This window comes from Schistocerca serialis, chromosome 7 (genome assembly GCF_023864345.2).
Source record: "Schistocerca serialis cubense isolate TAMUIC-IGC-003099 chromosome 7, iqSchSeri2.2, whole genome shotgun sequence".
Taxonomy (NCBI): domain Eukaryota; kingdom Metazoa; phylum Arthropoda; class Insecta; order Orthoptera; family Acrididae; genus Schistocerca; species Schistocerca serialis.
The window spans coordinates 160,706,758-160,719,616 of record NC_064644.1 but is presented as its reverse complement, the minus strand read 5'-3'; the positions used below and the strand labels follow the sequence as shown (position 1 = coordinate 160,719,616).

Genomic DNA, 12,859 nt, shown 5'->3' with positions numbered 1-12,859 from the left:
CCTAGCGCCACCACAAGGCAGGTCTCGAGATACGAGATAGCACTCGCCCCAGTTGTACGGACGACATTGCTAGCGACCATACGGACGAAGCCTTCCTCTCATTTGCCGAGAGACAGTTAGAATAGCCTTCTGCTAAGTCCATGGCTACGACCTAGCAAGGTGCCAATTGTAACAGTGCATGTATCTTACGAGTCTCATTTGTATAGTCAAGAGAGATGTATCACAAGGAGTGAATAAAGTTAAGTATATTCCAGCTACGTACTTTTCTTGCTACCATTCAATAGTTATCCTGATCCAGACTTCACGCCCGTCTGCGTTAGATAGCGTGCCTATCGGCCCCCTCAAAATAACACTGTGTCGGCACTTCTGTCGACACATCATTTGGCGACGAGGCTTAAAGGATCGTGTTCTTTCTACTTGCTTTGCTCTGATTTACTTGTGTCATGGCTTCGCCAGATGTACTGTCCGAATTTTATCGCTTGCAGAATCAGCAGACGCAGGCGTTATTGGATGCCCTTGGACAGCTCGTCCAGGGTCAACGTGCCATTCAAACCGATGCGGCAGCCGCCGCTTCACCACTACCGCAGCCACAACATGCAGTTGCACCGCCGTTTCGCAGTTTTAATGAGGCGCACGAATCGTGGCCAGAATGGTCCCGCCAGTTCGCCTTTCATCTCGCCGCCTACAGAATTCAAGGTAATGAGCGGCAGCCGTTTTTGCTTTCTTGTGTTGGTGTGTCCACCTACCGTGTGATAGTGAAATTGTTTCCCCGACGCGACGTAGCAACTCTGTCCTACGACGAAATTTTGTCTGCTTTAGATGCCTATTTCAAAGAAACAGTTAATGTGGTTGCAAAAAGGTATACTTTCTTTCGTACAAAACGTACGGCCGGTCAAACTAATAGGGAGTGGGTAGCAACATTGCAAGGACTTACTAGGGACTGTGCCTTTGACTGTGACTGTGGCCTTTCTTATTCAGATACAATGGTACGTGATGCAATTGCACAGAACGTTTCTGATGTTCGAATACGGGAGCAAATTTTGAAACTAGTTAATCCCTCCCTTCAACTAGTGATAGACATATTAGATAGACAAGACACACTTGACTGTGCTCAGGAATCTTTTGAAACTTCGCCGGCCGTGTGTAACATTAACCGGCCCGCTGGACGCGCTGCGCGGCCCGGTAACCGGCCCTCGCGTACTTCGACGCGGCTGCCGCCGCGCGCTAAGCTAGGTGTGCCGCGCCAGCACACAAATGCAGTGAAATCATGCCCGCGGTGTGCTACTAGCCATTCGCGTGAACATTGCCCGTCACGCCAAGCTATTTGCTTTTTCTGCAATAAGAAAGGACATGTTCAAAGTGTTTGCCAGAAAAGGCTCAGATCAGACAATCACAACCATTCCCGGCCCTTTGCTTCGCGCCGGAATCGAACCAAGGACACTCAGGCTCGTGGACCTTCGCCCATGGACATTCATGTCGTTAATTCCACTTCGTCCAGTGACACTTTCTCTAACAGTGACTGTGTTCGTCCCACAAACAGTGTGCGTCGACGTCGCCGGAAATCACGTCAATTAGCAAGTGATTCTGTACCAGTGTCTGTTCAATTTGCACAAGACAGTCGCTCTTGTCGTCAGCAGGACAATAAACTTTTTGTAGATTTGGACTTTAATGGCAAGGTCATACCATTCCAGCTCGATACCGGAGCTGCGGTTTCATTGCTCAATCATGACACGTACAAACAACTGGGCGCACCTCCGTTGCGTGCCGCAAATGTTAAGTTACATAGTTATTCAGGACAGAAAATTCCTGTGTTAGGACAGTGCAGCCTTCTTGCAACATACAAGGGACAAACAAAACTTGTGTCATTTTACGTTCTTCGTTCTTCCTCTGCAGTGAACTTGTTTGGCTTAGATTTATTTCAGTTGTTTAACATGTCTATAGTAAATCAGGTCCTATCAGTGAATCAGACTGTGCCTTCAGACAGTGTTTCTCGCTTATGTGAAGAATTTGCAGACATTTTTGCATCGGGCTTAGGTTGCGCTAAAAACTATGAAGCACATTTGGAACTGAAAGTACACGCGCAACCGAAATTTTTCAGAGCGCGCAATGTTCCCCATGCATTGCGTGATGAGGTCGCAAGAACATTAAACGATCTAGAATCACAGGGTGTAATTGAACGTGTGCAAGCTTCTCTCTGGGCCTCACCCTTAGTAATTTTGCCAAAACCTTCCGGAAAATTGAGACTTTGCGTGGACTTCAAGGCCACGGTGAATCCACAACTAGTGACTGCTACTTTTCCCGATGCGTTGTCCCGTTTGCCTGTTGCTGAGGATAAAGCATTCGATTCTTCCGAACTTGCTTGCATGTTCATTGATTCGGAAACTGATGAGGTGGTCGAATCGTTTCCGATTGATTTTCGTCGTGTAGCTACAACCACAGCTGCTGACCCTGTCCTTGCTACTGTTTTGCGTTTTGTTGCTACGCAATGGCCTTTGTCAAAGTCTCGGATCGAGGATCCGTTGGTTCGCCGATTTTTTGCTCACAAGGAGAGACTTTTTGTTCGACGTGGTGTTTTGTTGTTGCGTTCTGATAATGATCAGTCCCGAGTAGTGGTCCCACGTTCGTTACAGTCCTCTGTTTTACAGCTTCTTCGCCAAGGACATTGGGGTATAGTGCGAACGAAACAACTTGCTCGTCAGCACTGTACTTGGTTCGGAATCGATGCTGCGATTACGAATATGTGTTCTTCTTGCATGGCGTGTGCCGAACAACAATCCGCACCGCCGCGGAAAGTCTTTGCATGGCCAAAAGCCACTTCCCCTTGGCAACGCTTGCACATTGATTTTGCTGGTCCATTCTGGAATGCTCGATGGTTGGTTCTGGTCGATGCCTTCAGTAATTTTCCTTTTGTTGTCCGGATGTCTTCCACGACGTCCTCCGCCACCATCCAAGCGTTGTCTGCTATCTTTTGCATTGAAGGTCTACCGCAGACTATTGTTTCCGACAATGGCCCACAATTCATGTCCGCAGAATTTCAGTCATTCTGCCAGGCCAATGGTATTCAACATCTGACATCCGCGCCGTTTTCGCCTCAGTCAAACGGTGCCGCTGAACGATTGGTCCGGACTTTCAAGTCACAGATGTTGAAATTGAAAGAATCGCATTCTCGAGAGGACGTATTGTTGCTCTTTTTGTCTTCGTATCGCTCTCAGCCCCGAGATGTTCGCTCGCCGGCTGAGTTGCTCCACGGTCGTCCTCATCGCACCTTGATGTCTTTGCTGCATCCGCCGCATCAGGTTCCTGTGCAGCGGCAGACTCCTGCTTTTGCTCCAGGCGACGTTGTATTTTATCGCAACTATCGAGGTTCACGGCGTTGGCTCGCAGGGCGCATTCTTCGCTGCCTCGGCCGCGCGATGTATTTGGTTTTGGGGGCCTCTGGTGAGGTGCGTCGGCATCTCAATCAGCTGCGCCTCTGTCGTCGCACGGGTTCTGCCGCTCCCCGTCTGCTTTCAGCGACGGTGCCGTCCGGTGAGCGCCCTGGGGACCCATCTACTGGCTCGCCTCATCCCCAGGTGTTACCGACGATGCCTTCCATTTTGCCCCATGGCGACGTGCCGCCGCCGCCGCCGCCGCCTGTTCTCCCGCCGGCGCCGCCCGCATTCGACGCTTCGCTACAGCCGCCAAGCGCCTCCCTGGGTCACGCGCCACCGCTCGCTTCCCGTGACCGGCTGTCCTCCGCCATGGAACTCTTGCCCGCTCCGGACCACATGACGTCTTCGCGCGTCGGCTACCCCGACGCCAAGGAGGTCGACCCTTCAGCCCCTCCTGTCTCATTACGGGCGCATACACCGCATGTTGACGTGCACCCTGGACTAGGTTTTCAGGCGTTTCCTAGATCCCCTCGGACCGAATGGCCGGGTGCGGGTGGCACAGCCTCGCCTGTTGTTAGGCTCCCCACCTCATCGCATACGTCAACATGGAGTCCTCCCCACGGCGGGCGGAAGCCTTATCACACGACTGTTCGCCGATTTGCGGGGGAGGAATGTGGTGTCACCGCCAGACACCACACTTGCTAGGTGGTAGCTTTAATCGGCCGCGGTCCATTTAGTACATGTCGGACCCGCGTGTCGCCACTGTGTGATCGCAGACCTAGCGCCACCTCAAGGCAGGTCTCGAGATACGAGATAGCACTCGCCCCAGTTGTACGGACGACATTGCTAGCGACCATACGGACGAAGCCTTCCTCTCATTTGCCGAGAGACAGTTAGAATAGCCTTCTGCTAAGTCCATGGCTACGACCTAGCAAGGCGCCAATTGTAACAGTGCATGTATCTTACGAGTTTCATTTGTATAGTCAAGAGAGATGTATCACAAGGAGTGAATAAAGTTAAGTATATTCCAGCTACGTACTTTTCTTGCTACCATTCAATAGTTATCCTGTTCCAGACTTCACGCCCGTCTGCGTTAGATAGCGTGCCTATCGGCCCCCTCAAAATAACACTGTGTCGGCACTTCTGTCGACACATCAATAACTGTTACTATATTTATCCTACTGTGAGATAAGACGGCGAATACCTTCATGGAAAAACGTTTGCGGTTGCCTACGGAACCATGATTGCATCCAGGTGTGCATTTCTTCGTCCGAAGCAAATCAACGGCATGAATGTCTTTCATCATGGTTCCAAAAATATAGAAGTATCATGAGGAGAGATGGGAACTGAATGGAGGATCTATATGGGCTTCACAGAAAAACTTCTGTAGTGTACTCGAAACTATATTGGTTACATGTGAGTTTTGAATCCGTGAAGAAAGAGATTCACGGTCGTCGATTTGCTTGGGACGAAGAGGTGCACGCCTGCTTACAATCATGGTTCTATAGCCAACTGCAGACATTTTCCCTATAAGCCACTGACCCTCTTGCCTCACAGTGGGGTAAATGTGTTAAGAGTTATGGCGATTACTTTTGAAACAACGAACAGTTTCTTTACCTGCCTCTTTACACTAAACACCAATAAAAAGAATAGTTGTGGTAAAGCCTCGGTATTGACCTGTGTCCGAGTCAATGACGAAGAGGTTGTCCGGGTTTCCGGCGGAGATGCGGAACGAGAGCTTCTGCGAGGGGTCCCGGTCGTGGTCGGATGCGGTGATCCGCAGCACGGGCGTGCCCGGAGGCGAACCCTCGGCCATCTGCGGGTAGTACACCGGCTCCGTCGTCATCGGCGTGTTGTCATTCTGGTTCAGCACCTCCACCAGCACCTGCGTACACACAAACAGATTACCTGCAGAGTGCGCACCACACAGCGTTCCAAATAAGCAGTTTTACGAATACTGGCGACAAGTTGCAATTGGGTGTCGGACCAGGACTCAAAGACCAGTACTTGACTTTCGCGAACGATGCACACCCAGTGGGATGCAAACATAGTGGGATAAATACACTAACAGTTATGAAAATTACTTTTGAAATAATATACAGTTTACTGTGTCAGAGAATATGTCAGTAGAATATGCTAATTCAGGTGACACAGGCTTCAACTATTTACTGAAGCCCTCCCACTTGGAATACCAGGTAAAGGGGCCTCTTTTATTATGTAGATATTTCCTTAGTCTATCACTTACTTCTTAAGAATTTCTTTTTTGAAAATTTACTTAATGTATTACAAGCTTTTAATTAACAATGTAATTGTGTAATAGACGAGAAAAATAACAACACAGAGAAGCTGTCGAAGAAGACGAAAGTCTGTCCCTGCAGTTTGTTACTAGTTTTTAGTAGCAATCGAACCACCATAGTTACCAGGTGGTGGATTACTCTGTACCGTTAATAAATAAATATTATTTTTTGGCTGCGTTTCGTTACAAGTGGGAATATTTTACATTGTGATGATGACAAGGTTTTGTGGGCGTACGACAGTAAGGTCTTTAGCGCGCGAAAAAGATGTCATGAGACGAGTGTGGAATATGTTACAACTGTATGTACTGAAACTTTGTTAATGACATAATACAGGGTGTTTCAAAAAGATTCATCCCATTTCACAGGACTATATCTTCTTCATCATGGTCTTTCAAGAACTCTGCTCGCATGCGGTGCTTATGCAAGGTGTGAATATGTCTTGCCTGAGTGCAGACTTCCCCCTCTAACACGCCACTCTGTCTGAGGGAGAAGAGAGGGAGGGGGGACTGCGAAAGCGCTGCGTGTGGGATGCGGGTTTGTTTCATATTCATCAGCAACACAAATAAAACAAATTTTTAGTATTATTTAATTACTTTTGCGCGTTAATGACATAGTAAAATTTATATCTGCCACAAACTGTCAACATACGGACAGACAGACACAGACAGTTCGCAGATTTTCGTGTCTCAGGTTGCCTAGTAATCGTGACTTCTTTAGTGTTATAATCGAAAAAAGCATACGCAGCTAAGTTGATTGAAACGTTGAGATCACGTTTGCAAGCTCATTGGGAAGACATGGAAACTCTGCCTATGGAAAACAATGTAGAACTCCTGGGCAGTTTCAAAGTAAAAGAATTCGGTCCTTTAAATGTGAATTGCATCTTCAAACGCAAATGGACGCTTTCAACTGTAAAGGAAAACGGTCTCGTAAACAGTTCAAAAGCAAGTGTTAGATTGGCAGCGTTCCCAAACGTTTAAAAAACTACTCCTGTAATCCTTTCAATGTCACAATGGATTGCTCAAAGTTAGCTTTTTCTTTAACGCCACTGAGCTTAGGGAAATGGACGGGTTTCTTATCAGAAGGTGTCCCTAACACAAGCGGTTTTCTTTTTAAATCTACCCACTTTCTTCATGAAGTCAGCTTACAGTTTCTCACTGAAGGCACTCTGCAGTCTATTTAAAATAAAGGTCTGCAATCATTCCGTTCCGGATCTTCTATATTCGTTCTTGGTTTCCTTTTTCCCTAAGATATTCAGTAATAACGGGTCTTAAATGAAAATCTCGCTCCAGGCGTGAATTTTGACTTAAAGAACGCACTTTCCAGTAATCCATATCGTCTCCACATTCTTCGTTGAATTTTATCAAGAACTGCTGCAACTGACTATGTAACAATGCGTGCGAGTTCAGAAAATTTACCGTTCTCAACGCCAGTTCCATCACGTGTTCCACACTTCCTTATTTAACACAAAATGCTTCTTCATGTACAGGAAAATGTCTCCAATACAAATCGTCTGTCGATCGTTATAAACTCTTTCATCGTCAAATCTTTACGTTCTCTCTGCGTGATGCAGTAATGGCGGTACCCATCGATTACGCGACTAATAAACTGCACAACAAAATTAAAGGATGACTTTTTCGAAACGCCGTAATGTATCCCATTCCGAAGCATAAGTTTGAAATTTACCTCAAAGGTGCCTCCAACCATCCTGTGTAAATGTACGAAAGCGTGAGACCCAGCGACCTCACCCCTCGGGCTTAGCGACGCTTCAAATGATAAGGTGTCGACAAATGCGAAGAAAAGATCACAGTTCAGAAGTTCATGTGAGTTTTAAGGTGGGCTGATGATGCCACATTGGTACCAAATTTCGCCACAATTCTGTCCAACCCCACACGATGGGGCGATCACCACTTCCAGTACCCACGTTTCACCCCCCCCCCTTTTTTTTTTTTTTTTTTTTTTTTGAAACCTTTGCGATGGACGTCAGAACCGCGACACCCAAAGTTGTAATCTCGTGCTTTTCTTGAAGGTGGCCGAGGGAAACATGTCAGATACATCGCAGCTCAGAACTGAAATGAAAAGTCCTCATGCGGTGGCATAATGGGCGTCAACGAAGCTATCCCTTCCGTTACGCCGTTGATTCCCGCACATTTCGCTGTTGAAGACGACAATTCACAGTATGATGAACAACAGCACGACTTTTCCGACCACGTTCGGCACTGCTGTCACCCCTGGACGTTCCAACCCTACTCTAAGGCTATCGTAAGGAGCAACACTCCTTTGGAATGTCATGCGACCGCAATTTTGACCCTGGCATACAGGGTGATCATAGAGAGTATAGGGCGAGGGTGGTGGGTTGGACAGAGGTGCGCTACATTAACTTTTGCGTGAAGAAAATGGCAAAGGATCCCTACACGAAACTTCGACACCGATTCAGCCTCGTGGCTGCTCTAACGCCTGAAGGATAGGCAACTTCTTCGACACCCCTTATGTGCAGTTTGCCGCGAGGAAAATTGGTGTCACATTTGTCGACAGGTACATTTTTAAGTGTTCAACAAAGGATCGCTTATGGCACCGAGGGTGTTGTCGAACTGGATGAGTCTTAGAGTGACACTTTGCCGTTTTATACACGCACATGATAATGTAGCCCCCCCCCCCCCATCCCCCTCCTCCACCCCCTACACAATAGAAGGGCGCGAAACGGAAGAACTGAAAAAGCATGAAACCCGTTTGCTACTTTTAATGAGATCCAGATTTAGTCGAATGACTTTTAAATGTTCCAAGTGGTTCTACCCTTTACACCAGAGCAAAAATTGCGATCGCGATACAGTCAAAATGGGTCAGATCACGTTCAGTTGCGTTGCAGTCCCACAATGCCTTTAGAACATGATTTAAAGCTCAGGGTGTGGCATCAAAGTCGAACTTTGTCAAGAAAGTCGTCCTGCTACTCATCGCACTGTATGCTGTCGTTTTCAAGAGCGAAATGTGTCGGTTTCGACGGCCTAAAGGAAGGGGCTGTTTCAGTGACATCCTTTAAGCCACCCCCTGAGGCTATTTTGTTTCGATCCTGAGCGGCGATTTATCGGAAAATGGCGTGATTTCAACACTGAGCGCCGCGGTTCTGACATCTACATCTATATGATTAAGCTGTGATTCACAATTAAATGCCTGGCAGAGGGTACATTGATCACCGTCAAGGTACTTCTCTACTTCGACTCTCGAAGGGGCGCGGAAAACGAGCACTGAAATCTTTTCGAGCGAGCTCTGATTAACCCTATTTTATTATGATGATCTTTTCTCCCTACGTGAGTGGGCACCATCACAGTAGTTTTGCAGTCGGAGGAGAAAGCTTGTGATTGATATTACCTGAGAAGAGCCAACTACAACGAAAAACGCCTTGACTGCCACCCCAATTCTCGTATTATATCTGTGGCACTCTCTCCTCTATTTCGCAAAAATACAAAACGAGCTACCTATCTCTGGATTGTTTCGATGTCCTTAGTCATTCCCACCTGACCCGGAGCCCTCACTGTACAGCAGTACTCAGACGAGGGCGGACAAGCATGATATAAGCAATGTAAACGTAGGGCCGGCCGGTGTGGCCGAGCGGTTCTAGGCGCTTCAGTCTGGAACCGCGCGACCGCTATGGTCGCAGGTTCGCATCCTGCCTCGGGCATGGATGTGTGTGATGTCCTTAGGTTAGTTAGGTTTAAGTAGTTCTGAGTTCTAGGGGACTGATGGATGACCTCAGATGTTAAGTCCCATAGTGCTCAGAGCCATTTGAACCATTTTTTGTAAACGTAGGCTTCCGCGGCCGTTGTCACAGTCAATAAAATTCTGGGTTTGAGGCCGCATTGTCATTTGTAACATTCCGACGTTTAGGCGACTGTTGCAAGGCGCCTTCATCAGGGTGTACGGCGAACTGCAGTTTGCAATACACTCTGAGTAAGGCGCCTTGCAACAGTCGCTGGAACGTCGGAATTTTACAGATGACAATGCGGCCTAAAACCAAAAGAATTTTATTGACTGATATAAGCAGTCTCTCTAGAAGATCTGTTCCACTTTCCAAGTGTTCCGCCAACAAACCACAGTCTTTAGTTTCCTTTTCACACAACGTTATCTATGTTATCGTTCCAACATAAGCTATTTGCAATTTTTATCCCTAAATTTAGCTGAATTTGCAGCTTTTGGATTTGTGTGATTTATTATGTAACCGAAATTTAGCGGATTTCCGTACGTTCCATTATTCGTTCGTTCGCACCATACGCATATCTCGTTTAAATCATTTTGCTATTGCCTTTGATCATTTGATGACTTTACAAGACGGTAAAGCCCATCATCATTTGCAAACAACCTAAGAGTGCTGCTCAGATTATCTCCTACGTCATTTATGGAGATCAGGAGCAGCAGAGGGCCTACAACACTTCCTTGGGGAACGCCGGATATTACTTCTGTTTTACTCGATAACTTTCCATCAGTTATTAATAACTGTGATACTTCTGACAGGAAATCACGTATCCTGTCCCACAACTCCGGCAGTACTCTATAAGCACGCAATTTGGTTAGAAGACGCTTGTGAGGAACGGTGTCAAAAGCCTTCTGGAAATGTAATAATATGGAATCAATCTGACATCCCCTGATGATACCATTCATTAATTTGTGAGAATAAAGTGCTAGTTGTGTTTCACAAGAATGATATTTTTTGAATCCGTGTTGACTATTTGTCAAAAAATCGTTTTCTTCGAGATAATTCATAATTTTCGAACTAGGTAAATGTTCCAAAATACCACTGCAAATCGGCTTTAGTGATAGGGATAGCTCACGAGATCATTCCTATCTCCTTTTTTTTGAATATTGATGGAACTCGTGCAACTTTCCAGTCTTCAGGTAAGCATCTTTCGACGAGCGAGCGGTTGTATATGATAGCTACGTTTGAACCTATTGTATCAGCATACTCTCGAAGGAACCTGACTGGTATACGATCTGGAACGGAGGAATTGGTTTTATTAAGTGATTTTAGCTGCTTCACTACACCGAGGATATCTATTTCTAAGTTACTCATGTTGGCTATTGCTCTATATTCGAATTCCGGAATATTTATTTCGTCTTGTTACTCGTGTTGGCAATTGCTCTAGATTTGAATTATGGAATATTTACTTCTTCTTCTTCTTCTTCTTCTTCTTCTTCTTCTTTTTTGGTGAAGGAATTTTGGAAAACAGTGTTTAGTACCTCTACTTTGGTGGCACTGTCATCAGCGATATTACCATTACTATCGTACAATGGAGGGATTGATTGCGTCTTGCGGCTGGTGTATTCTACATACGACCGGAATTTCTTTGGGTTTTCTGCCAGATTTAGAAACAGAGATTCGTTGTGGAAACTGCAAAAAGCGTCTCGCATCGAAGATCGCTCTGATTTCGAGCTTCTGTAAAACTTCATCAAACCTAAATCAACTTGAGCTTGTTTATTGTAGTGAAACCTTCGTCTTCCTGTATACTCCCTCCCCCCACGACTCCCGTGCCCTTGCCTCCAATTCCAAATCTCAGGATGTGTCTTATTAATACTTTCGCTTAGTCGAGTTGTGCCAGTTCTTTTCCATCAATCCAGTGCAGTACCATTCCATTAGTTATTCGATCTACCTACATAAACTTCAGCATTCTTCAGTAGCAACACGTTTGAAACGATTCCATTCTCCTCTTCTCTAGTCCGCAGCTCGTGGTCGCACGGTAGCGTTCTCCCTTCCCACGCCCGGGTTCTCGGGTTCGATCCCCGGCGGGGTCAGGGATATTCTCTGCCTCGTGATGACTGGGTGTTGGGTGATGTCCTTAGGTTAGTTAGGTTTAAGTAGTTCTAGGGGACTGATGACCATAGATGTTAAGTCCCATAGTGCTCAGAGCCATTTGAACCAAGCAACCATCCTCTTCTCTGTCCTGCTTCTCGTCCTTATTTTGATTATATATAAGCTACACTCCGATCACTTAAAAAAATGGCAAAGTGCAAGTAGAACTTGTGCACTGTGAGTTCCGTACAAACTAAATTACGTTTATACACAGTTCATCTACCCTGGGAATTGAGAATCTCAACGGTTTTTGCCTATTTTCGATATCGATACTTGCAAGATATTGTTCCCGGGAATTCCAAGGCCGTATCAAAACCTCTACAGCAGTTCTTCTGATTAACCCGAACATACATTAAGCAGGGAGCAGGTGACTTCAGTTCATGTATATATAGAGAGAAGATTTAATAAAACATTTTTTATTTACTGACTAAAATATGCTTACAACCTACATTTTGCTTACGTGCAGTAATGTTCGTATATTACTCTTTTGATGGATGATGAGTGCAGTGTAGGTTCAAATGATAAAAGATATTTTTATGTGACATAATCACAATTTAACAATTTTCAAATTTTTTACTTTACTTGTATTGTGAAACCTTGTTTCTTACCAAACGTCATGATTCTATGTCAAAGGAAAGTACCCTGCAGGTTTTGATAAATGAGTTTGCGAGTATTACAATATGTGACATAAATGGCCGTATCTTTTGATGACATTTGACTTAGAAGCTTAAAACTTTTACACCGCCGAGGGGCCATAAACTTCAGTATCTGACATAAATTTGAACTTGATACGCCTAACTGTTCCAGAGAAAACGGGCCTTGACAGACGGAGAGACAGACTGTCGGATAACGAAAGAGAAAAAAAAAATTTTTTTTCGTGTAACGTAATCACTAATTCACAATTTTGGGATTTTTCCGTTACTTGTACTGTGACACCTTGCTTTTTAACAAACTGCATGGTTCGTCAACGGGATGCACCCTGCAGGTTTTGATGAGTGAGTTTTCGAGTATCAAAATATGTGACATAAACATCCGTATCTTTTGACTGAAGTGACTTAATATTTTTACACCTCCAAGGGACGATAAACCTTGACATGTGATATAAATTTGAACGTCATACTTCTACCCGTTCCTCAGAGAAAACGTTCTTAACAGTCAGACAGACAGACAACAAAGTGACAAGGGTTCAGTCGTTACAGATTGAAGCACAAAACCCTAAAGAGACTTTGTAACAAAACCTAAATCTACGTGAGACATAGACATATCCCACTTTTTCAGAAAGGTGTCACTAGACTTTTGTATGCTCTCGACTTCGGCCATCATCAGTCAATTTTGTACCCATATAGCAAAACGTG

The 12,859-nt window shown here is 45.5% G+C and overlaps 1 protein-coding gene across 1 annotated transcript in view; it reads right to left on the bottom strand.

Annotated features, from left to right (window-relative positions):
* LOC126412870 (fat-like cadherin-related tumor suppressor homolog) overlaps window positions 1-12,859 on the bottom strand; it is an 894,730-nt gene that overhangs the window by 265,701 nt on the left and 616,170 nt on the right. Inside the window, exon 4 of the mRNA XM_050082746.1 lies at window positions 5,049-5,256. Within this exon, the coding sequence (XP_049938703.1) occupies window positions 5,049-5,256 (208 nt within the window). The remainder of the gene's footprint in view (window positions 1-5,048; window positions 5,257-12,859) is intronic.